Below are 25,765 nucleotides of genomic sequence, written 5' to 3' on the forward strand. Positions count from 1 at the left end.
TGTACCGTATCAATCCACCTATATCTTGGTCTTCCTCTGGGTTGTTTTTCAGCCAACCTGACGGAGAATACTTGTTTTGCTAATCTTTCCTCGTCCATTCTGTTTAAGTGACCATATCACCTGAGATTAGCTCTGCTAACGCATTCCTGGATGGTGACACTGTCAAGTGATTTTCTAATATCCTCATTTTTAATATTATATTGCCATTGATGCCATCTGTTCATGCCTCTCATATCTGCAGTCTCTAGTCTTTGGTCAAGTGTTTTACTTCTGACCCAGCTCACAGATCCATAAGTTAAAACTGTTTGAACAATGTCTTGTATACAGTTAATTTAGTGTTACGACTAATTCTCTTTTATTCCATATGAATTTATTCAATTGACTTCCTATCATACCAGCTTTGTTGATTCTGTTGTCTATTTCCGTATTTAATTTACCATCTTCACTAAAATTCGTGCCTAAGTAGCTGAAATGTTTTACTTGTTCCACAGGTTCTCCATTCACAACACAGTTGGCATTTTCAATGATTCTGCCTATTTTCATTGTCTTTGTCTTTTTATTGCTGACCTTCATACCATATCTATTACAACAGTTATTCAATTTAGTCAGAGAATCTTGCAGACTTGTAGCGAATTTATTGATAAGTATAACATCGTCCGCATAAAGCAAAGAGCTGACATTAACATCTCCAATTTTGATATCATGTTTAATACCACTTTCCTTCATAATATGATCCATATAGATAATGAATAACAGAGGGGATAATGTACATCCTTGTCTCACACCAGATTTAACATTAAACCTTCTTCCTGTACTTTCTTCAATTCTAACAGCCTGACTTACAACTCAAATAAAGACTAAGTATTGCTTGATATAATGCTCCACTGACACCATATAACTGCAGCGTATTGAATAGCTTCTCTCTTGGCACCTTGTCGTATGCATTTTCCAAATCGACAAAACTTAAATACAGATCTTTGTTATATTCCTTGACTTTCTCGACTATTTGTTGTAAAGTGAAGATCTGATCCTGACAGCCTCTGTTTGGCCTGAATCCAGCTTGTTCTTCACCAAGCTTTTTTTCCACAATTCTTCTCAACCGTTTCTCAAGTGTACTTGCATAGATCTTGCCAGGAACACTCAGTAGGGAAATACTTCTGTAATTCTCACATTCAGTTTATTTCCCTTTTTATATATGGGTACTATGAGATCTCTACTCCAAACATCTGGAATATGTTCCCTATGTCTAGTCCTTCTGAACAAAGCAGTGCTGCCACTGTAAGACTTTTATACCACCATACTTCTGCATTTCTGGTCGAATATCGTCTACTCCTGCTACCATTCCACATTTCAAACCTTTCATGGCTTTTTCTATTTCAAGTATGGATATGTATTCATGACTGCATGCCTGGTCAGTGTTTTTTACCACTGTGCTGTCATCACTGCTTGTTTCATTTAGCAATTTTTCGAAGTAATTACTGCATTCTTCGAGGATATCTTTTTTCACCTGTTTTCATGTCACCTTTGTCATCTCTAGCTCCTTTTACAGCACTCTTTCCACCATTTCTTCTTCTTCCACAACCTCCAGAATATTTTGCCACCTTCTTGATATTTATTTTCTATGTTCTTGCCAAAGTTCCTTCCATTTTGTTTAGCTAGTTTTACACAGTGTTTAGCTTTCTTACATTTGTCTCTGTATTCTCTAAGAGCACAGGCTGACTTATTTGCCAGGAACATTTGATATGCTTTCTTCTTTTCCTTCACTGCCTCTTTAACTACCTGTGTCCACCATGGGATTCTGATTTTTCTATTGTAGACTACCTCACCACATGCCTCTGTGGCTGAATCAATCAGGATTTTCCACAAGGCTTGCCACTGAATCTCCAAGTTTGGTTCCTGTTCTCAAACACTTTCATTTTTTCTTCAATAATCTTTGTGTATTTTAGTCTACAGTTCACATCTGAGAGCTGCTCAACTTTTATTCGCTTTAAAACTTTCTTACATGTTATTCTTTTCAATATGAAATTCAGTTTTATACTGCTCAAAACTAAATAGTGATCACTTCCAATTTCAAATCCTCAGTACACTCTTGTGTCCTGCACCAGGGAGAAGACATCACTATCAACAAAGTCAATGAGACTTTTCTTATTCCTTGCCTCTTCTCTCCATGTGAATTTGTGCACATTTTATGTTGGAACATGGTGTTAGTAATAACCTGTCCATGTCCTGAGCAGAAATCCAACAGTTATTTGCCATTATTATTAGCTTTGCTCTTTTCTCCAAATTTTTTCAAAATATTTTTATATGTCTGACAATCATTTCCTACTCTGCTATTTAGATACCCAACAAGGACCAGCTTTTCCTTTTTCATTGTGTCAGTTGCTTTCGCTAAAGCTTCAAAAAATTCCTCCTTTTCTATCTTAGTAGAACCTTCTGTGGGACCATAGGCACAAATAAGTCTCATTGTCCAGTTCCCCATTCTCATATTAGCCCACATTACTCTACTTGAGACTGACTGCCATTCAAGAAGATTAGCCTCATATTTTGTGTTGAATATGATGGCTACTCCTTCTTTTCCTTGATTGTCATTGCCTGAATATAACATTTTGTATTTACTGCTCAGAAAGATCTCACCAGTTTTTGTCTTTTTTGTTTCAGTCACCCCTATTATGTCGATCTGGTACTTATCTAATTCCTTAGCTATCTCCATTTCTTTGCCATTCAGGCTTCTTATGTTGATAGTACCGATTTTTTAACTCTAGTGATGTTGAGTTGTGGCGGTGTGTTTTCAGATTTGTTTCAGTAGCTGACTTTTCACTGTTTGCCATGGTTCCCAGGCGAAAACAATGGGTGCCTTGTTTAACTGGAAGATGCCCCAGCCGGCATGAAATTTTGTCGAGTTGTACTATCATTTTGTATTTTGGTTTAAGCCAATAAGAATACAATTTGTTCGGATAAATCCCAAATTGCCAGTTTGTTTAGTATCCAGGTAGACACCCAACAGGGTGCACCATGAGAAGTTGAGGATTGGACATTAGGTCAGAAGCCGTGGTCGGTTATCCACATTCCTTTAAAGGCTATGTGGACGTCTCTTCTCACTTATACAACTTTGACCCTTAAGGACTCCTGTCAAATTTGTTGTAGCTGTTATTCAGTTTAGTTAGAGAATTCTGTAGACCTGTACTGGATGTGTTTATAAGTACGTCATGATCATCTGCATCAGGGCTGTCCAAATCACTGCCCACGGACCAGATGCGGCCTGTGGTGCAATTTTGTGTGGCCTGCTTGTGGGTTATGGTTTTCATGAGCGAAAAAAAAAATATAAAATAACAATTTGAATCAAATGCGTATTATATATTTTAATTTTATCCCTAATCGATAATCTCAATGTTGTAATTTTATTTGGTGTTTTACATCACTATATACCTACATGTTTTTAAAATATTAGATGTGTCAAAGAAGTGTTCTTAATCTAATATCAGGTTTAATGCTCCTTTCTTTCCTAATGCAATCCATATAGATGATAATTAAGAATGGAGATAATGATCATCCTTGTCTTACACCTGATTTTACATCGTCCTGTATTTCCTTCAGTTCTAACTTCTGATTTACAACTTAAATATAGACTGTATATTGCTCTTTATAATGTTCCATTTATCCCATGATTTCTCAAGTATTTGTATTAGAGTGAAAAGCTGATCTTAACAACCTCTATTTATCTGATTGAATATCATCTACTCCAGCTGCTTTTCCACATTTCAAGTTTTTGATGGCTTTTTCTATCTTAAGTATTAATATGTACTCCTGTTTGCATTTCTCTTGAAAATTTCTTACTACAGTTGTGTAACTGCTTGTTTTGTGTAACAGTCTTTCAAATTTATTACTCCAGACAACTAGGATATCCTTATCTTCAGTTTTCATGTCATCTTTATTATCTTTGATTCCTTTTACAGTATTCTTTCCTCTATTTCTAAGCTTTTTCAATAGCTTAGAAATTTTGCCAGAACATTTTGCCACCTTCCTGATATTTAGCTATGTGTAAAAGTAGCCAAACTTTTGTTTAGCTGCTTTTACACATAGCTCAGTGAATTTTTTTTTTTTTTTTTTTTTTTTCCCAGAGTTTGCCACTGAGGTTCCAAAGTTTGCTTCTTGTTTTTTTACTGTTCAGTTCTTTCTTCAATAATGTGTGTACAGTTGAGTCTACAGTTTACTTGCAAAAGCCTAAAATCAAATTTTTTTAAAACATTTTTGACATACTGTTCTTTTCATTGTCCTATTCAGTTTTATTTTATTTAAAACTAAGTAAAGGTCACTTCCAATTTTAAATTGTTTGTACATACACTCTTGTATCCTGAAGCAGCATGAGAATATCACTATCAACCATAGCATAGTTAATGAGGCTTTTCTTATTACTTGGGTCTTCTCTCCATGTGAACTTATACACATCTTTATGTTGGAACATGGTGTTAGTAATGACTAGTCCATATGCTGAGCAGAAATCCAGTAGATACTTACCATTATTATTATTTACCTTGTCCTTTTATCCAAATTTTCCCAGAACATTTCTCTGTATCTGATGGAATTCACTTCCTATTCTGCTGTTTAGATCTCCAGCAAGTATCACTTTTCCATTTTCTTTATGTTAGCTGCATTTACTAATAACTCAAAAAAACTCCTCCACTTCTTCCTTTAAGGAAAGGCTAAATAAACAAGTCTTCTTTGTCACGATGGTAAGATAAAGACCCCGAGGAAAACCAACATTTAGGCAGATTGATACAGTAAAAAGTGCTTTAGAAGACAGAAATATAAGATGTGATAATATTGGAGTCTCGACAGGTATCAGAGTAATTTGGAGGAAAGCAATAGGAGGTTAGTAATGGTGTAACTTTTTTTGATGTAGTACTATCATGATATCCTGTACATTCTGGAATTTGATGATTATGACAAAATCTTGCAAAAGGATTATCAAGCTATCTTGATTTTGAATTGGACCATTTGTATGATTACACAAATTATGAGGGGGCAAAAAAAATGAAGTTAATTATATAGCACTAACTGTTCTTTCTCTCGCTGAATGAAATTTAAGAAATTTGAGATTTAGGATGAATGCTAAAATATGTTCAATGGTTTACATGTTTCATTTCAATCACTTATGCTGGTTACACTTAGTGAAAGAATACAAATTGGTAGTAATTGTTCTACACTGTCCAGATGGAAATTTGGTATTTAAAATCTGTTAAAATTTATCAAACTATTTCAGTTTTGTTTTTAATTGGATATTTATAGTGACAAAATTATGCAAAAGAAAATTGTGTACAGGACACTGAACTGCTTTCTACTGGACACTAAACTCTTGACATGCTCAGAAGTATACCACTATTTGACAGCCTCCTTTGAATACATCAGATTTGCCACAGATCATAATATTCTATGGCAATAATGGCTGTATTGTCAATTGAAAACTCAACTCTGAATAATAATAATATATCAGTCTCAATGTGAACAGTTATAAAAACTTGCTAGCATAATATGAAATCATATTCATACAGAGCAGCGATTTTTCAGTCTTAAGTTCATGCCTGGGAGTGCTTAAGGGTCAAAGCTGTATAACTGAGAGGAGACCTCCACATAGCCTTTAAAGGAATCCAGAGAACTGACCAGAGATTCTCACCTAATGTCCAATCCTCACCTTCTCATGGTGCACCCTGTTGAGTATCTACCAGGATACTGAACGAACGAGGATGAGCTGGCAATTTGGGATTTAGCTGACCAAATTGTATTCTTATTGGCTTAAACCAATATGCAAAATGATGGTACAACATGACAAAATTTCATGCCGCCTAGGGCGTCGCCCGGTTAAATAAGGCCCCCGTTGTTTTTGCCAGGGAACCAGGGCAAACAGCGAAAAGTCTGCTACTGGAACAAATCTGAAAACACACCCCAACTCAACATCACCAGAGTTAAAGATCGGTACTATCAACTTAAGAAGCCTAAATGGCAAAGAAATGAAGCTAGCTGAAGAATTAAATAAGTAACAGATCAACATAATAGGGGTGACTGAAACAAAAAAAGACAAAAAATCTGGTGAGATCTTTCTGAGCAATAAATACAAAATGTTATATTCAGGCATGACAATCAAGGAAAAGAAGGAGTAGCCATAGTATTCAACACAAAATACGAGGCTAACCTTCTTGAATGGCAGGCAGTCTCAAGTAGAGTAATGTGGGCAAATATGAGAATGGGGAACTGGACAATGAGACTTATTTGTGCCTATGGTCCCACAGAAGGTTCTACTAAGGTAGAAATGGAGGAATTTTTTGAAGCTTTAGAGAAAGCAACTGACACAATGAAAAAGGAAAAGTTGGTCCTTGTTGGGGATCTAAATAGCAGAGTAGGAAATGATTGTCAGACATACAAAAATATATTGGAAAAATTTGGAGAAAAGAGCAAAGCTAATAATAACGGCAAATATCTGTTGAATTTCTGCTCAGGACATGGATTGGTTATTACTAACACCATGTTCCAACATAAAAATGTGCACAAATTCACATGGAGAGAAGAGGCCAGGAATAAGAAAAATGTCATTGACTATGTTATTGTTGATAGTAATGTTTTCTCCCTGGTGCAGGACACCAGAGTGTACAGAGGATTTGAAATTGGAAGTGATCACTATTTAGTCTTGAGCAGGATAAAATTGAATTTCATATTGAAAAGAATAACATGTAAGAAAGCTATAAAGCAAATAAAAGTTGGGCATCTCTTAGATGTGAACTGTAGACTAAAATACACAAAAATTATTGAATTAAAAATGAAAGAGTTTGAGAACAGGAAACAAACCTTGGAGATTCAGTGACAAGCCTTGAAGCAAACCCTGATTGATTCAGCTAGAGAGGAATGTAGTGAAGTTCTCTGCAAGGATAGAAAAATTAGGACTCCATGGCGGACACAGGAAGTTAAAGAGATGGTGAAAGAAAAGAAGAAAGCATATCAAAGGTTCCTGGCAAATAAGTCAGCTTGTGCACTTCGAGAATACAGAGACAAATGTAAGAAAGCTAAACAATGTGTAAAACTAGCTACACAAAAGTCATGGGAGGACTGTGGCAATTACATAGAAAATAAATATCAAGAAGTGGCAAAATATTCTGGAGGTTGTTGAAGAAGCTTAGAAATGGAGGAAAGAGTGCTGTAAAAGGCATTAGAGATGATAAAGGTGACATGAAAATGGGAGAAAACAGCACAGTAATTAAAAACACTGACCAGTCATGCAATCAGGAATACATATCCATACTTGAAGTAGAAAAAGCCATCAAAGGCTTGAAATGTGGAAAGGCAGCAGGAGTAGATGATATGCTGAAGTATGGTGTTATAAAAGTCTTACAGTGGCTGCACTGCATAGTTCAGAATGCCTGGACAGAGGGGCGAATTCCCGATGATTGGAGTAGAGCTCTTATAACTTCCCATATATAAAAAAGGGAAATAAAACTGAATGCATGAATTACAGAGGTATATCCCTACTGAGTGTTCCTGGTAAGATATATGCAAGTATACTTAAGAAATGGTCGAGAAGAATTGGAGAAGAAAATCTTGATCAGATCTTCACTTTACGACAAATAGTAGAGAAATCATGGGAATATAACAAAGATCTGTATTTAAGTTTTGTCGATTTGGAAGAGGCATATGACAATCTGCTACAGTTATGTGGTGTCAATGTGGCATTATATCAAGCAATACTTAGTCTTTATTTGAGTTGTGAGTCTGCAGTTAGAATTGAAGGAAGTACAGGAAGATGGTTTAATGTTAAATCTGGTGTGAGACAAGGATGTACATTATCCCCTCTGTTATTCATTATCTATATGGATCACATTATGAAGGAAAGTGGTATTAAACATGATATCAAAATTGGAGATGTTAATATCAGCTCTTTGCTTTATGCAGTCAATGTTATACTTCTAAATAACTCCGCTACAAGTCTGCAAGATTCTCTGACTAAATTGAATAACTGTTGTAATAGATATGTTATGAAGGTCAGCAATAAAAAGACAAAGACAATGAAAATAGGCGGAATCATTGAAAATATCAACTGTGTTGTGAATGGAGAACCTGTGGAACAAGTAGAACATTTCAGCTACTTAGGCACAATTTTTAGTGAAGATGGTAAATTAAATATGTAAATAGACAACAGAATCAACAAAGCTGGTATGGTAGGAAGTCAATTGAATAAATTCATATGGAATAAGAGAGAGAAATTAGTTGGAACACTAAATTAGCTGTATACAAGACAGTGTTCAAACCTGTTTTTTAACTTATGGGTCTGAGAGCTGTGTCAGAAGTAAAACACTTCACCAAAGCTAGAGACCGCAGATATGAGAGACCTGAGAAAGATTAGAGGTGTGAACAGATGGCATCAATGGCAATATCATATTAAAAATGAGGATATTAGGAAAGAACTTGACATTGTCCGCATCCAGGAATGCGTTAGCAGAGCTAATCTCAGGTGGTATGGTCACTTAAACAGAATGGGCGAGGAAAGATTAGCAAAACAAGTGTTCTCTGCCATGTTGGCAGGAAAACGACCCAGAAAAAGACCAAGATATAGGTGGATTGATATGATACAAAGTGCCTTAGACGATAGGAATAGAAGATCTGGTAATGTTGGAGTCTTGACAAGTAACAGACTGATTTGGAGGAAAATTGTAGATAGGAAGTTAGTAATGATGTAAATTTTTCATGTAGTACTATCATATCCTGTACACCCCTTGAGGATACATGGCAGGAATTTGATGATGATGAAGTTCATGCCTGTTCCTGCAAGTTGGCTTACTTAAGACAAACAGGCAGATGAGCTACCACCTGTTTAGATTAACACAAATCTTACATACAATCATTACTATGATCAATCTGGTCTTGCAGACATGTATTGGATGTAACTCACACAATCTTCTGGAAGAAAACCATCATACTCCATCATAGTAAATTTAAAAAAGAAAGACAGTTTTTGGAATTTGCAATGTCACTCAGAAATAAACCTAATTTAAACAAATACAGATGCATTAAACTTCTGAAAATTTGGGAATCAACAATCATCAGAGATGATGATTGTTGATTCCCAAATGCCCATAGAGGTTGCACACTATCTTGATAGGACTTTGTCATCTACATAGTTTGCCAAGTATTTTGTTTTCTTTGTGTGTGTGTGTGTGTGTGTGTGTGTGTGTGTGTGTGTGTGTCTGTTACAGGTGTATTTATACTCCCTGATATCTCAGTGACAAATGAAATATTGTAAGCATTAAACATTTTTAAATGTTTTAGATTTTTAGAGATCTTGACTTGCCAGATAGAGTAAATTCTTCCTACAGTAAATTACCAAGGACCAAAGAAGGAACATTTCATCATAAAACTAGACTAATTATAGTAAATATTTTTTGTGTGAGTGGGTGGGAGGGAGAACATTCTTCTCTAGCAGTCAATACTTATAAAAGAACAGCATCCCCTGGAGATAACTAACTTTTCCTGGATAAAAAGTATAGCTATCTCATCTCCAAGCTCTAATTAGGCAAGTATTTTGCAGTTACATGATTGGTTTGAATAGGAATTCAACAACAAAATTTCACTTGAACTATTAATTTGTACAATATTAATGCCCTGTGTTATATATTATTATGTACTTGTATAGCTTCAGAAGTATAACTATATTGCAGTTCAAATTGTAAACCAATCTGAAGACCATTTAATATATTGAAGATATTCATGATAGTTAAAATATTTTCTTTACTATGGGCAGCCAGTTTAGAGTGTCTTCAAATAAAAGAAAGCTAGCTGGAATAAATGATCTAATTAAAAATAAGTCTTTTTTTTTTTTAAAAAAAAAATCTTATATTCTGGTTTGCAGAACAGTAGTTGAATGAAAATTACATTCTCAAATCACTTTTGTTATTATACTTTAAAACTGTTAAAACATTACAAAACATATTTCATTATAAAAATTATGGTAATAACTACCATATTAGAGTAAAACTTCAGTTTAATATAAACCAAAATAATCACTTGACATTTTGACCTTCACATTAAAGTCATCATCTGGAGTATAACTTATATATATACACACACATGAATTAAAGGATTGCAAAACATAAGGTGCTCTGTAAACATTAACAGTTTATTTTTCATACAATAATTTGAATTTAGCCCTGGCAATATTGGCTCAACAGTTTGAATCAAAAACATGAGTAACAGAGTGCATGAATGCTTTTTAGTTTTTGAGTTCACCTTTTAAATATCATGAAGTTGAGTAACCTGTAACCATGGAAAACATGCAGTGGCACTGCTGGTTTGTTGCATATAAATGCTGGGTGTTAATGCCAAAAGAAAAATAAAACTGAAATAGAAATATTTATACTCTTTATGATGAACAGTTTCAACCAGATTAAACTTCTGAAAACTGATGGAACTAAAAACTTCCTCATCACTTGCTCTTAACACTAATTATTAAAAAGGTCAATAAATCAGCTACTTCTAAAATGCAGACAACCTCTTACCTCCTCAGTATTTTGGCTGAGTAAGCATTTCTTAACATTTATCTGGAATCTGCACTTTCTTGCCCTTTTAGGTTTGTGCTTGTATAGCTTCAGAAGTATGTACTTACTTCTGAAGCAATATTAGATGCACTTTGTTTAGAATCCATGGGTATTCATATAAGCACAGAAATATTTTAAGCACAAATAGCCTAATGCTCACCAAAAAAACTGAATATGGAGACCTGGCTGTATACTATCATAGTATCCTGTACACCTCTTGAGCATAATTTGACTATGACTGTTAGAATTATTAAACGATTGAAGATCAAAGTCAAATTAATCATAGTTTTTTTTTTTAACCAGTAGTCTGTAACATTTTATGTTTGAGCTAATAACAGATGTTGGTCTTGAATGACCTTTAACCTTTGATCTTGTAAGATATGTATGAATAAGAACAAATCATTCCTTAAACATTCAAGTGGCAAAATCAAGTCATACAAAAATTTTCTTTTTGGGAGTAGAGTACTGAGTAGTTGAATTTTTCATTTTTGAAATTTAAAAATTTAAAATATTACAATATTATCTTATGATTTTTTGCATTCTGTATATAATTTTATGATAATGTGCAGCAGGACAAAAAAAATTAAGCTAATGTCCAGGATATACAATAATTTATTAATATCTTAAAAGATTAATTACCTGTAAAGTGTCTTCTTATTTTTAAAATATTGCAGCTATTTTACAAGTTTTGACTGAATGGACAAAAGAAGGCTTGGATTTTATGACAGCCATAAAGCAACCACAGACAGCATACAAAGTCAGGCATCTCAAAGCTGGTATTAGACTTTCTACAAGTTTATTTATGACTAACGAGAAGATCATAAAACAACTTCTAGTAAGTATGCTACTAGCATAAGTTCTTGTATGTTATCTGATTAATTTTTTTCTTACACATAACTAATTATTCTCATTCCCTCTCTCATTGGATATATACATGACATTTGTAGCATGCATATGACATTTGTAACATCTCTGTAGCGTAGAGATGTTACATTAGTAATATCTCTACACTACAGAAGTAACATCTCTGGGTTTATTTCTGTAAGGAACATTTATAAATACTTTCTTTGAGTAAAGGAAAGTGATGGCAGGAATTCAGCTGACACAAAATTTAGACTGAAAAATCCATGTTGCTTAGATATAACTTAATTATCATCAGGGCTCCAGTAATTCACTCTCCACAAGCAGGTTATCAGAGAAATGGCAAGTGAACTTTCTACCTCATTATCTCCCCATTTTAAAACATTATGTAATTCATTGTCAAGTTATTGTTGTTAAGATTGAGTGGGCAGTTCAGTCTCCACTGGTAGCCAATCAGAGATAGCTGGCCCAAGGCTATCACTAATTTAATCGTAATGCAGTGAAGAAATGGCTAACAAGTGGTCCCTAACACTGACATAGTTTTTTTTTTTTCAATGTCTGAAAAGAGTGTGTTTGATGGTCAATTTTTTGTTTACTAAACAAACCCGATTTTCCGACAGAAAAAACCTATTTGCCTGTGCCAGAGATCGATTAACTTGGGAAACGGCCAAAAAAAGGCTTAGAAAATGTTCCTCTACTCAGTGACTAGATTTGAAGCCAAGTTTTCCTTCATGCAGTGGAGTGCAAATGCCACTTCCACTTCATGAAAAAATTAATGAGCTACATAAGCTCATTAATTTTTTCATAGTAATTAAAAATTCAACCTGACGTATCCCTTCTCCTCCTCCCAACAGTTGTTCTGTTATCATTGTCATAACATTTCAATTGATAACTTTAAACATTTTCTTTCTATATGAAGACCTCATAATTATTTAATATTTTTTATTTAAGTAATATTAATTAGTTTATTATTTAATTAATATTAATTAGTTTATTATTTAATTAATATTAATTAGTTTATTATTTAATTAATATTAATTATTTAATTATTTAATTAATATTTTAGTATACATTGTCATTTCCTGAAAAATTTAAAGTCATGTATAACCAATGTTTACCTACAAGATTTAATCATAATTATATGCTTTTGAGTTAAAAAAAAAAATCTCATTTCTCTTATAGCAGTATTATAGTGTTCTTTTCACTCCATGTATGCCATGTCATGCATCACACTTTTGGTTTTTGTTTCAGTGATGAAGGAAGAAAAATATGCTGCCATTACGCGACACCACTTTAGCTGAAAACAATTTTGCGCATTTGAAGGATGTGAGAAAATAAATAAGTTTTTCATATCATGAATACATTTAAATTATAATTATCATTTTCAATAAATACATTCTCTAATCAGTGCATCCATTTAGTTCAATATTAACCTTATACATATATGCGATATGCACGACATATATAATAGCCAATCTATTATTTTTTTAAAAAACTGTACTTTTCTTACAGTATAATTTCAGTAACAAAATAAACCGGTAATTATCAACACAAATTAAAATTGTGAAATCTTAAAAACTGTAGTGCATCTATATATACATCTTATTGTCCTAAGCTTATTTTCACAAAATGAATAAACTCACAAAATGAATTAACTTAGTATAATTAAATGCTTGAAAATTTTACATAACAAATATTCTTTTTAATACCATTATTTAAAAAACGCAATTATCTTGCAATGACAAGTCAAAGACTGGATTATGTGACTGAGTACATTGTGAAAAGGAGTCTAGCTCCACAGAAAGTGCTACCTACTTTCTTGTTTTTAACTTTATTATTTGTCTTTCTTATGGATAATTTATAAATTCACCCTTCATTATGAATAATAAACAAAAGGAAACTGAAGTGTGAGGAGCTGTATTATATTGTGTACATTTTAAACTTGCATTAAAGGAAAGCATAGTTCTGTATAATTACTTGTAAGCAGTGGCATAGCTAGGGAGGGACGAAGGGGGAGGTCTGCCCCGGGTGACACTTTTTGGGGATTTTCACGGGAGACATAATTTTCTTTTTTGACGATTCTTTTATTTATGTTAACTTAGTAATTTTTATTACTTAATTAATAATTAATTTTTAACAACTATACCAAAACAAAACCATTACATTTCCCTATCATTCTATAATTCAAATTCTTAAAAATAAAACAATAAAACGCATGCCTTGGCGATTGGTTTATTGCTTTTATTGTGGCAGCTGTGTCTCAGCAGCAGCACTGCACAGTTGGTACATATTTGCGAAAATGTTTTTTTTTTTTTTTGGTTCTAATTTTATGTATAAACTAAAGCCATTGACAGGATTTTAGGGCCCCGGTAATAATAATATTTTTGCGGGCACATATTATATTAGGGTTTTTGCTTAACCCTTTTGATGCGTTTATGCAGTGTATAAAAATTAACAAGCATGATGCCGTTTTTACCCCAAAAAATGTTAACATGCCTGATTCATCATTCGTTTTTTTAATCTGTTACAAATTTATATCCATTGGGTCATTATTGAAACTGTTGAAAAAATATTTATTGTATTGTTTATGTATGTTTAGTCCAGAGTCTAGATTTAAACTTTTGTTGCAGATTATTTGCAGACAGAAGTCATTCAAATTTTAATTCTGTGGATGGATTCAACATGTAGTGGAAACTTAATCCTAAATTATTCGACCATGAATCTAGTGTGGCCCATGTTTGATCTTTCACAGAATGGAAGGAGTTGGAAATTAGAATCCAACGTGGAGCAACAATTGATAAAAAGGAACAAGTTGAAAACAAAGTGAAGGGAGATACTTTCAAGATTGTTGGATATCACTAGATTCCTAGCTAAACAAAATTTGGCTTTACGGGATCACCAAAAAGGAAATTATTATGAGACTGATGATGAACCTGAATCGATGGGAAATAGAGAAAATTTTTTAGAATTAGTTCATCATCATCATCAAATTCCTACCATATACCCCTTGAGGGTACATGGTAGGAATAGGAACATGTACAAGGATATGATAGTACTACATGAAAAATTTACATCATTACTAACTTCATATCTACAATTTTCCTCCAAATCAGTCTGTTACTTGTTAAGAATCCAACATTATAAGATCTTATATTTCTATCGTCTAAGGCACTTTGTACCGTATCAATCCACCTATATCTTGGTCTTCCTCTGGGTCGTTTTCCTGCCAACCTGGCAGAGAACACTTGTTTTGCTAATCTTTCCTCTCCCATTCTATTTAAGTGACCATATCACCTGAGATTAGCTCTGCTAACGCATTCCTGGATGCTGACAATGTCAAGTTCTTTCCTAATATCCTCATTTTTAATATGATATTACCATTGATGCCATCTGTTCACCCCTCTAATCTTTCTCAGGACTCTCATATCTGCAGTCTCTAGTCTTTGGTCAAGTGTTTTACTTCTGACCCAGGCTCTCAGATCCATAAGTTAAAATTATGTCTTGTATACAGCTAATTTAGTGTGTTCTGACTAATTTCTCTCTTATTCCATACGAATTTATTCAATTGACTTCCTATCATACCAGCTTTGTTGATTCTGTTGTCTATTTCTGTATTTAATTTACCATCTTCACTAAAATTCGTGCCTAAGTAGCTGAAATGTTTTACTTGTTCCACAGGTTCTCCATTGACAATACAGTTGAAATTTTCAATGATTCTGCCTATTTTCATTGTCTTTGTCTTTTTATTGCTGACCTTCATACCATATCTATTACAACAGTTATTCAGTTTAGTCAGGGAATCTTGCAAACTTGTAGCGTATTTATTTAGAAGTATAACATCGTCCGTATAAAGCAAAGAGCTGACGTTAACATCTCCAATTTTGATATTGTCGTGACGTTCTATTTTCATGTTGTGTTCTAATCTGCCATCTTGCTTTAAGTCACTCTTATAAATTAAACAACTAATTCCAAATTGATCACCGATCCAAAAGTAGGGAAATTTATAATTATACTGAGCCACCCTATTTTTAGATTAGTCTATATAAAACAGTAAGATCAATTCTTAATTAGGTTAGCAGTCTTCTCACTTAGACCGAATTATTTACTATTCTACTTGGGGCACCCGCAAGATTCGAATTTTTTATGAACGGTGCAATAAAAGGGAATTCAGGCAAACACAATATTTAGATTAACAAAATAAATCATTTAATATATGATATATAACAAATACAAGAATTCTACTTTTAAATGGAACAATACAAATAACTTAATACATCTTGCTAAGTCACTCATTCCAATTCAATGTTCTAAAGTTTAGCATACAATTCACAGCTTCAAATTTACAAGCTTTCTTAATTCAAGTTAATAAAACAAAACTTCTCATTTGATCAGTCTGCATATATCTATCAGTTGTACTTAATGTTTAAATTCACAGCAGGCACTAATCAAGATAGACAATATTCCAAGCAATCTTATTTCGGACCTTGAACTTCGAAGATACGTTATAGTTAATGTTAGAATAAACAAACATGTATGACTACTCTTACCAGATACAATCTTCAATACAACAATCTATTGTGAGCACACTTATGAATTAACTTATTTAAGTTAGCGGAACACATTAAATAAAATTCTCCAACGCTTTAACTGAACTACTGTTAATCGCGCGTCACTACTCTAAACAACAGCAATAAGGTACTGATATCTTTCCTTGTTTACTTTTCTCCAACTAGTTAAATTCATTATAATTCTTCTCAGGGCAACATAGAATTAAGACGTAATCCTAGACTAACTGGAACTAATCAGAGTTTCCCATTGAATGTCCAGTTCTTTATTTATCCGATTACGACATCAATTTTTCTCTACAACAACAGCTGATTTCACTTGCAGCTGAGTATATGATTCACTATGTTTTTGCTCACTTCTAAATACTGTTCTCATGAATTTCTGCCCTAAAGAATTTATAATTTTCCTTCACTTCCTTGCTTGTATCCTATATTCATTCAGGTTCCGCAAAGTCCTCTCCTTTTCTCTAATTAAATTTCTTATTGCCCCTCTTTCTCCTTTTCGTTCCAAGGTCACGTACTCTTCGACTCGTGCTTGTTTATTTCATGCGTCTCCATGACAACCAATGAACGCAAACATTTCGCTAATGTAATACAACGCTCTACTACTACATAAGTGATTACATAACGTTAAATTTTCACAAATAAGAATAAACAGAATATTTGAGCTACTTAATCAGCTTTTTCATTACGTACAGAATTAATTATAATAATACTTTTCGTTACATCATATATATATATTTTAGTTATCATAAATTCTGCACATATTATTGCTTAATAAATTAATAGTAGGTTAAGTTTAGAATAAATATTTAAATAGTAATCCTAAATTAAGGAATAATAAATAATTTTTATACAAATCATGATTAATACATAATAAGCAATGTTAAATGTGAATGAAAAAAAAAAATAAATTACACAACGTAGTTTCATTCACAATTTAACAATATCATATTTAATACCACTTTCCTTCATAATGTGATCCATATAGATAATGAATAACAGAGGGGATAATGTACATCCTTGTATCACACCAGAATTAACATTAAACCATCTTCCTGTACTTCCTTCAATTCTAACTGCTGACTTACAACTCAAATAAAGACTAAGTATTGCTTGATATAATGCCCCATTGACACCATATAACTGTATCAGATTGAATAGCTTCTCTCTTGGCACCTTGTCATATGCCTTTTCCAAATCAACAAAACTTAAATACAGATCTTTGGTATATTCCCATGATTTCTCCACTATTTTTCGTAAAATGAAAATCTGATCTTGACAGCCTCTATTTGACCTGAATCCAGCTTGTTCTTCACCATGCTTTTCTTTCACAATTCTTCTCAACCGTTTCTCAAGTATACTTGCATATATCTTACCAGGAACACTCAGTAGGGAAATACCTCTGTAATTCTCACATTCAGTTTTATTTCCCTTTTTATATAGAGGTACTATGAGAGCTCTTCTCCAATCATCAGGAATTCATCCCTCTGTCCAGTTCTTCTGAACTATGCAGTGCAGCCACTGTAAGACTTTTATACCACCATACTTCATCATTTCTGGTCGAATATCGTCTACTCCTGCTGCCTTTCCAAATTTCAAGCCTTTGATGGCTTTTTCTATTTCAAGTATGGATATGTATTCCTGACTGTATGCCTGGTCAGTGTTTTTTACCACTGTCCTGTCATCACTGCTTGTTTCATTTAGCAATTTTTCGAAGTAATTACTCCATTCTTCAAGGATATCTTTTTCTACCATTTTCATGTCACCTTTATCATTTCTAACTCCTTTTACAGCACTCTTTCCTCCATTTCTAAGCTTCTTCAACAACCTCCAGAATATTTTGCCACTTTCTTGATATTTATTTTCTATGTTCTTCCCAAAGTCCTCCCATGACTTTTGTTTAGCTAGTTTTACACAGTGTTTAGCTTTCTTACATTTGTTTCTGTATTCTCTAAGAGCGCAAGCTGACTTATTTGCCAGGAACTTTTGATATGCTTTCTTCTTTTCCTTCACTGCCTCGTTAACTTTCTGTGTCCACCATGGAGTTCTGATTTTTCTATCCTTGCAGACAACTTCACCACATGCCTCTCTAGCTTAATCAATCAGGGTTTTCTTCAAGGCTTACTGCTGAATCTCCAAGGTTTGATTCCTGTTCTCAAACTCTTTAATTTTTTAATTTTTTCTTCAATAATCTTTGTGTATTTTAGTCTGTAGTTCACATCTGAGAGATGCTACTTTTATTCGCTTTTAAACTTTCTTACATGTTATTCTTTTCAATATGAAATTCAATTTTATCCTGCTCAAGACTAAATAGTGATCACTTCCAATTTCAAATTCTCTGTTCACTCTGGTGTCCTGCACCAGGGAGAAAACATCACTATCAATAATAACATAGTTAATGAGACTTTTCTTATTCCTTGCTTCTTCTCTTCATGTGAATTTGCACATTTTTATGTTGGAACATGGTGTTAGTAATAACCGGTTCTTCTCCTGAGCAGAAATGCAACAGATATTTGCCATTATTATTAGCTTTGCTGTTTTCTCCAAATTTTCCCAAGATATTTTTGTATGTCTGACAATCAGTTCATTTGTTGGCAAAATACAATCCAGTAGTACGTGAACATATTCTATGAATCAAGCTGGGAAAAAAGTTTGCCAAATCCTATATGCTGCCTACTATTCAGAATGAGTTTATAGAAATATTGGGGGAAAAAGAAAGAAGCAAAGTATTTTTCTATGATATTCGACAGCATCCCTGATATTTCCATAAGGATCAAATGAGTCAAGTTTTACATTATGTTATGATCGATGGAAATAAAGTGAAGGTTGTGGAATAATTTGTTGGTTTCATTGAAACAAAAGGTAAAACCACCGAGAATATTTCAACTATGATTTTGCAAAAATTAGAAAACGATGGAATTGATATTGAAAATTGTAGAGGACGAGCATATGATAACGGTGCTGTAATGGCTGGTCACAACATACTGGCGTTCAGAGATGTATCATGGAAATTAATGGAAAAGTAAAGTTTGTTGTATGTACAGATCACTTGGTGAATTTGGTGGTTGTACGATGCAGCTTCTGTTGCTGTGAATTCTGTTACCTTTTTTGGAACTGTGAAGCATTTGTTCATTTTTTTCTTCCTCAACCCATCGCTAGGATATTCTGACTTCAGTCATTTGTCAAAAGTGTCAATCGTGTACTAGAAACTCAGTGAAGTTTACGGGAAGATGCTGCAAGTGTTGTAAAAAAAAATTTCTCAAAAATCTTAAGTGCTGTAGAACATTTAACTGGTGAAGAAGAAAATAGAGTTACCAGGTCAGATGCTGGCATGCTGCTTGTTGCATTACAATCTTTTTCCTTCCTATGCTTTCTTGGCCTGTGGGAATCCGTTCTAGAAATTAACGACACACTGGTTTCATTAATTTAAAAGCATTTTTAACTGAAAATAGGGGCCAATTTGTTACCAATTCAGTAGCTTATGCCAAAGAAATCTGTGATGATCTGGGGATAGTCATGGATTGTCAGTGTAGAAAGAAGAAACTGATTGCAGGTTAAAAATCAGAGTTTTATTTCTGTTGCTGCTACTCAAGACAAAACATACGTGGAAGGACGGTCCCCTTGAACTTTTGCAGTTTATTTTCAAATACAGTCTTGAGAACTCAGTTCCAAATATTGTAATATTACTGCGAATTTTCCTCACAATCGCTGTAAGTGTTGCTAGTTGTGAGGGGAGTTTTTCGAAATAAAATTGATTCAGAATTACCTACATTACTATGAAATACTCTTTGCCAATGTCATTGACGATTTTGCTAACAGATAAGCAAGAAAAATACATTTTAGAATATTGAAATTAAAGTTTTACTTCAAAAATAAACATAGCATTTTAATTTATTTCCCTATATGTCGTTTTGACTTCTTGTAGTATTTTTGATGTGTATTGAGAGGGGCAGCACACTCATCATGACCGCCCCGGGCGGCAAAAGCTTTAGGTACTCCACTGCATGTAAGGTATAGTGAGAATTAAAGAATGTATTACTTTGTTTTGTCAACATAACATTTTTTTTAAACATTACCTATAATAATATATAAAATGGACCGATCACTTGTTTGAGTAAAATTTTTTTGTGGCTAGTAGATTTAAGTTGTATTTCTAGAGCCCTGGTTATCATTATAATAAAAGTTCAAACCTATATTTCAGCATTGTTCAACCTTTTTTACTACGCAAGCTACTTTTCTATAAAAGGTTATTCGGCGATCTACTCTTTTATATAGATCACGTTCCCCCAACCTGATATCTGATTACGCACAAATAAACAACTAAAAAAAAAATACACAACTAAAAACTTGATTTGTGTATTTAAAAATTTATTTATCACTTTGAATTATTTTAATTAATACAACAAATATTTTAATACAACAAAAAAAAATATTGGAAAAAAATATTTATTGTTCTATTTTGGAAAACCAAAGTTAGAAAAAACAGATTGATTACAAACTCACAAGTTACAGAAAATGCTAATTGATTTAAAAAAAAAAAAAAAAAAAAGTTAATGCGAAATTTGGCATTGTTTGGACCTCACAATATTTTCATGGTCAAGTTGAAAAGAAGAAGTGGCCAATCGCAGACAATCATCCAAATGATCATTTGTAATTTGGTTTCTTAAGTGCATACTTCCAAATGACTTCATTGTTTATTGATTTTAAATGTAAACTATTCTGAATGTTTATTATCTCAAGTTCTACTTCAACTTGGTTTATATCAAACAGCCCACTAATTTTATTTGAAATTTCTGTGATGTTCAAGTTTTCTTGAAATGGATTATTAATAAAAGATACAGTCATTTCAGTTTTATTAAAATCTTTAAATCTTGAATTTATTTCTTCCTTAACTAATTCTATTTCACGAATAAATTCTTTTAAATCATAGGGAAGCATTTCTTGATTTTGTTCAAAAAATTAAAAAGAGATAGCAGGCAATCTCCACACTGAAAGTAAATAAATCACCAAGCTCAGATGGACTTGGGAGTACCTTTTACAAAACATTTAAAAACAATCTAGCTGCCATCCTGACACAAGTCTACAACACACTCATCAAAGATGGTGAATTAGCACCTTCACAGAAACTAGGAATTATAACCCTAATTCCAAAGCCTAAGACAGACATATCGCAGGTCAGCAATTGGAGACCTATCACCTTGCTGAACACTGACTACAAATATATTAGCCAAAATAATAACCAACAGACTGAGCCCAACACTAAAAACAATAATACACACAAATCAAACCTGTGCTATACCAGGCAGACACACCTTCCAGACAACTAGTTTAATCAGAGACATCATCCAGTACACCCAAGAAAAAAAAATAAATGCAACATTGGTTTCCCTTGACCAAAGCAAAGCTTTTGACAGAGTTAACCATGAACTCTTAACAGCAACCCTGACAGCACATAACTATGGCCCACACTTCCTACGTATGATAAACTGTCTATACAAGAACTTAATTAGCAAAATATGCATCAACGGTAACCTCTCTGAAGATGTCAACATAATGCAAGGTGTAAGGCAAGGCTGCCCTGTTTCACCAGCTTTATATGTAACACAAATTGAGTTGCTTGCAAAAATGATCAGACAGAACTCAGAAATTAGAGGATTTATAACACCAACAAAGAAACATGAAATAAAATGTGTTCTACATGCTGATGATGTCACTTGCATCATAACCAACAACACTGCCCTTAAAACTCTCTTCCAGACAACAGAAAAGTACAACAGAATAACAGGATCTCAGATTAATAAATCAAAAACAAAAATAAAAGTATTAGGAGCTGGTGCAACACAACATCCAGCACCAATCACCATACTAGGAATTCCTTTCAAGCACCTAGGCCAACTTGAAAACGAAGAAGAATTAATTAAGAAAATCATCTGTATAAAAGAAACCTGGCAATCTGTACTCCTAACTGCCACTGGAAAAGCACAAATCATCAAACAGTTGCCCATTGCCAAAAACACCTTTATGGGAAGGTACATTGTCCTGATAAAGGATGATTTTTTCTTTTGCACACTGGGTCTTTTCTCATGAATTTTTTCGTCTAGTCTGGTTAAAAGATTGGAATAATATTCTCCGGTTATTGATTTACCCTTTTTCAAGATAATTAATAAACAAAATGCCTTTATCATCTCAAAACACCGATGCCATGACCTTTCCTGTTGATGGAACCGGCTTTGTCTTCTTTGATTGATTTCTGGTGTTACACTTTTTGGACGTCCTTCACGTGGATCATCTTCAAGGCTGGTACGGCCACATTTAAGCTCGGCAGCCCATTTCTTAATTGTTGAAAATGAAGGAGAAGAGTGCCCATAAACTTTTATGAACTTCGAATGAATTTCTTTTGGCATTAAACCTTCTTTTACAAAGAATTTTATAACTGCATGATACTCAATTTTATCCATTTCAAGGGGTACAGATAACACTTTTGCTTCATACAGCTGTATAAAACAAAACTACTTGATAGAATGACTTGCAATTTCACATGGATGCTTATGACAGATGTACCAAACAGTTTTCTGCTTAATCTATGCATATTATATCAGTAAGTAAGTAAAGCTCATCCCTAGAAAAAAATTTAAATTCCTCCTTGTTTCTACTTTGCTTTTTTTCCTCTCTCTCTCACGCATACACACACATTATGCTCTCGTTGTTACTGTGTGTGTGTGAGAGAGAGATATTAACAGGGCTTCAAGTGTGGCATATATTATTTAATACCAACAAATCAGAGTGCCTTTTGCATAAAGAACAGTTCCAACACAGATTGGCTGACATGTTTTGGCAATTATGTTATCATGTAATGTATGAAAATGTTCCAAAAAAATTACTTTCATCAACATTTCATGACTGAAAAGGAGTAATTCAATAACACATTTAAGTGAGTACAGTAATGTAATAATTTCTTTATTCTTCAGAATACTTAACTTGTTTTTGTTGCTGATCATCTACTTCTAAACAATTTATGTATATGGAGCTACATGCCAATATAATATCTTTCTTTTCATTTCTTTTCATAACATTTCATTTCAAAACCTACATTGTAAATGAATAAATAATGAATATTGCAAAAAAGTGAGTGCATCATAAATTTATGTAGACATCTTCAACAGATCAAAATTTACACAAGAAGTCATGCAGATTGTTGTAACAGTATACAACTTGATTAAGAAACCTTGTAAATATATCTGAATGAATTGGATAATTTTACAAATATATGCCACAGTGACAGTTGGACATAATCTACTGTTAATAGTATATGTAATCATTACTACTAGTGTGTGCCCTCGATGTCTTTGACAATTTTTCATGCTATTTTGTTTTATGGTAATTATACTTTACTTTCTCTTAGACATTCTGACATAATGCCTGTCATGCCTTGCCATGCCACAAAGCAGTGATGGTAAACATCTGGTTTGAAGAGATTAGTATTAGAACATTGTGACTATTATTAAGGTGCTATCTTATGTCGTGCGTTTTTACCCTTAGCAATTGAATTGCCATCTTCCTTTACTGATGCATTAACTATATTCCATAGTGAATGTTCCTTTTCCTCAGATTTCCTATCAGCTATAGAGTGATAACTCTGTTTTCACCAACTTCTTTTCTCCTACATAAATCTTTTATTACTCTCAAATCTTATAAATACAAAATTAATAACAGAAAAACTCACCTAAAAAGATTATTTAATGGTATAATTTTCACCTGTGTGTCACAGGCATCTTCAGTACATTTTAAGCTCAAATTAAACAATAACTGACAATTCCAAAAAGCACCACCTAAGTAGCTAATGTAAGATAACTAAAAAAGGTCAATAAATTTCCTAACAAAAAAAAAAAAGAAAAAAAAAAGATATATATATATATATACACACACACACACAATAAAAAGTTAGGAAAGATTAGCAGAATTATTAAGTACTATCTCCCATAAAGGGGATAGACATAAACCATCAGATCTGTTTAAGTTAGGCGAGTGAAGTAAAGTTTCACATGTTTCTTTATAAAGCCATTCCATGAGGAACTGACTTTTGAAGGACTCATGTCTTTTTCCAGTGAACTCTATGTCTAGTGATGATGGCATGTTCTGCAAGTCCAGACTGTTCAGGTTCAAGGTATTGAATATAAGACTGGTGTTCTTCTAGCTGAATAGAGGCAGATCTTCCTGTTTGTCCGAAATAAGATAATCCACAAGAGCAAGAAATCTGGTAAACTCCTGGATAATTAAGATGTGGAAGCTTGTCCTTAGGAGAAGTGAGAAAGGTGGAGATTTTTCTGAATGGTCAAAAGGCAACAAAAATATTCAGTGGTTTTAAAACTTTTGCTATATGTTCACTAATGCCTTGTACATAAGTGATCGGAATGCACATTATTTCTTCTGTATTTGAAGAGGAAGGCATATTAAAACTACTCGAAGCTCTTTTGATGAAGGAATTCTTATATCCATTAGATAGAAAGGAAGAAGTAATATATTGCAGTTCTTTCTGTAATAGATCGTCTGAAGAACAAAAGGAGTGGGCACGATGAACCAGTGTTTTAATAGTTCCTACCTTTTGACTGGGATGGTGATGAGATTCAGCATGGATATAATGGCCTGTATGAGTCTTCTTTCTATAGACTGAGAAATGTAGGTTACCATCTAGTTGGCGAAGAATTAGAAGATCTAAAAAGGCTAACTGCTTATTTGATTCTACTGCTAGGGTAAACTGGATCCTTGGATGAAGTGCATTTAACTTAGTGAGAAACTGTTGCAGTTCATCAGAAGAGCCATTCCATATAGCAAAAATGTCATCGACATATCTGAACCAGTGAGTAGGTCTGGGAGAAACGTTGTCAAAGATGCGTTTTTCAAAATGCTCCATAAAGAAGTTGGAGATAGCAGGAGAAAGAGGATTGCCCATCGCTGTTCCTTCAATTTGTTGATACAACTTATTTTTAAAGGAAAAATAACCAGAATGTATTACAAAATGAAATATTTTTACAATGTCTGAAGGAAATTCCTGTTGCAGTAATTCAGTGTTGTCAGATAATGGAACATTTGTAAATAAAGAAACAATATCTAAACTGATCATGATATCCGAAACTTCCAAATGAAGATCTGAAATTTTATTTTTGAAATCCAAAGTATTTTTTATATAAGTATCCGTTCTTCTAGTTGAAGAAGTGAGAAGATTTGATAAAAATTTAAAAATTTTGTAAGTGGGACAACCTATGCAATCTACAACTGGCCTCAATGGAATGCCTGGTTTATGAACTTTCGGAAGACCATACAATCTAGGTGGACGACCGAAGAAGGTTTTAAGTTTTTTCTTTTGATCCTCATTCCATGTAGATTCATTATCTAAAAGAGAATTAAATTTCTTCAGTTGACTCACGGTAGAATCTGATGTAAGAGGCCTATAAGTTAAATAGTCACGGTGTAATAGAGACATTTTCTCTCATGTTCCTTCCTATTTTGAATAACTACATCCTTCCCCATGTCAGCTTTCGTAATAATTAAATTGTTGTTATTCTTAAGTGATTTCAGTGCTTTAAATTCAGAGTTAGAAAGATTAGGATGTGGCGGTTTGGCATTAAAAAGAATTTTTGCACACATTCAAATCGTAACCTGTTGACTGTCTTTTAGGATAAGGATCGAATACCTCTGTCTATGTTATGAAAAAAATCCATCAGGGGTACCTTATTCGACGCAATTGCAAAATCATGTCTTTTT

The 25,765-nt window shown here is 33.4% G+C and overlaps 1 protein-coding gene across 1 annotated transcript in view; it reads left to right on the forward strand.

The window, feature by feature from the left end:
* The window catches only part of vir (VIR_N domain-containing protein), a 630,458-nt gene that overhangs the window by 151,226 nt on the left and 453,467 nt on the right, over nucleotides 1–25,765 (forward strand). The window contains exon 10 of the mRNA XM_090397685.1: nucleotides 11,249–11,409. Coding sequence (XP_090253811.1) covers nucleotides 11,249–11,409 — 161 coding nt within the window. The remainder of the gene's footprint in view (nucleotides 1–11,248; nucleotides 11,410–25,765) is intronic.

Source organism: Typopeltis vanoorti, chromosome 9, assembly GCF_054136105.1.
Source record: "Typopeltis vanoorti isolate ZY-2024b chromosome 9, IOZ_Tvanoo_1.0, whole genome shotgun sequence".
Classification (NCBI taxonomy): domain Eukaryota; kingdom Metazoa; phylum Arthropoda; class Arachnida; order Uropygi; family Thelyphonidae; genus Typopeltis; species Typopeltis vanoorti.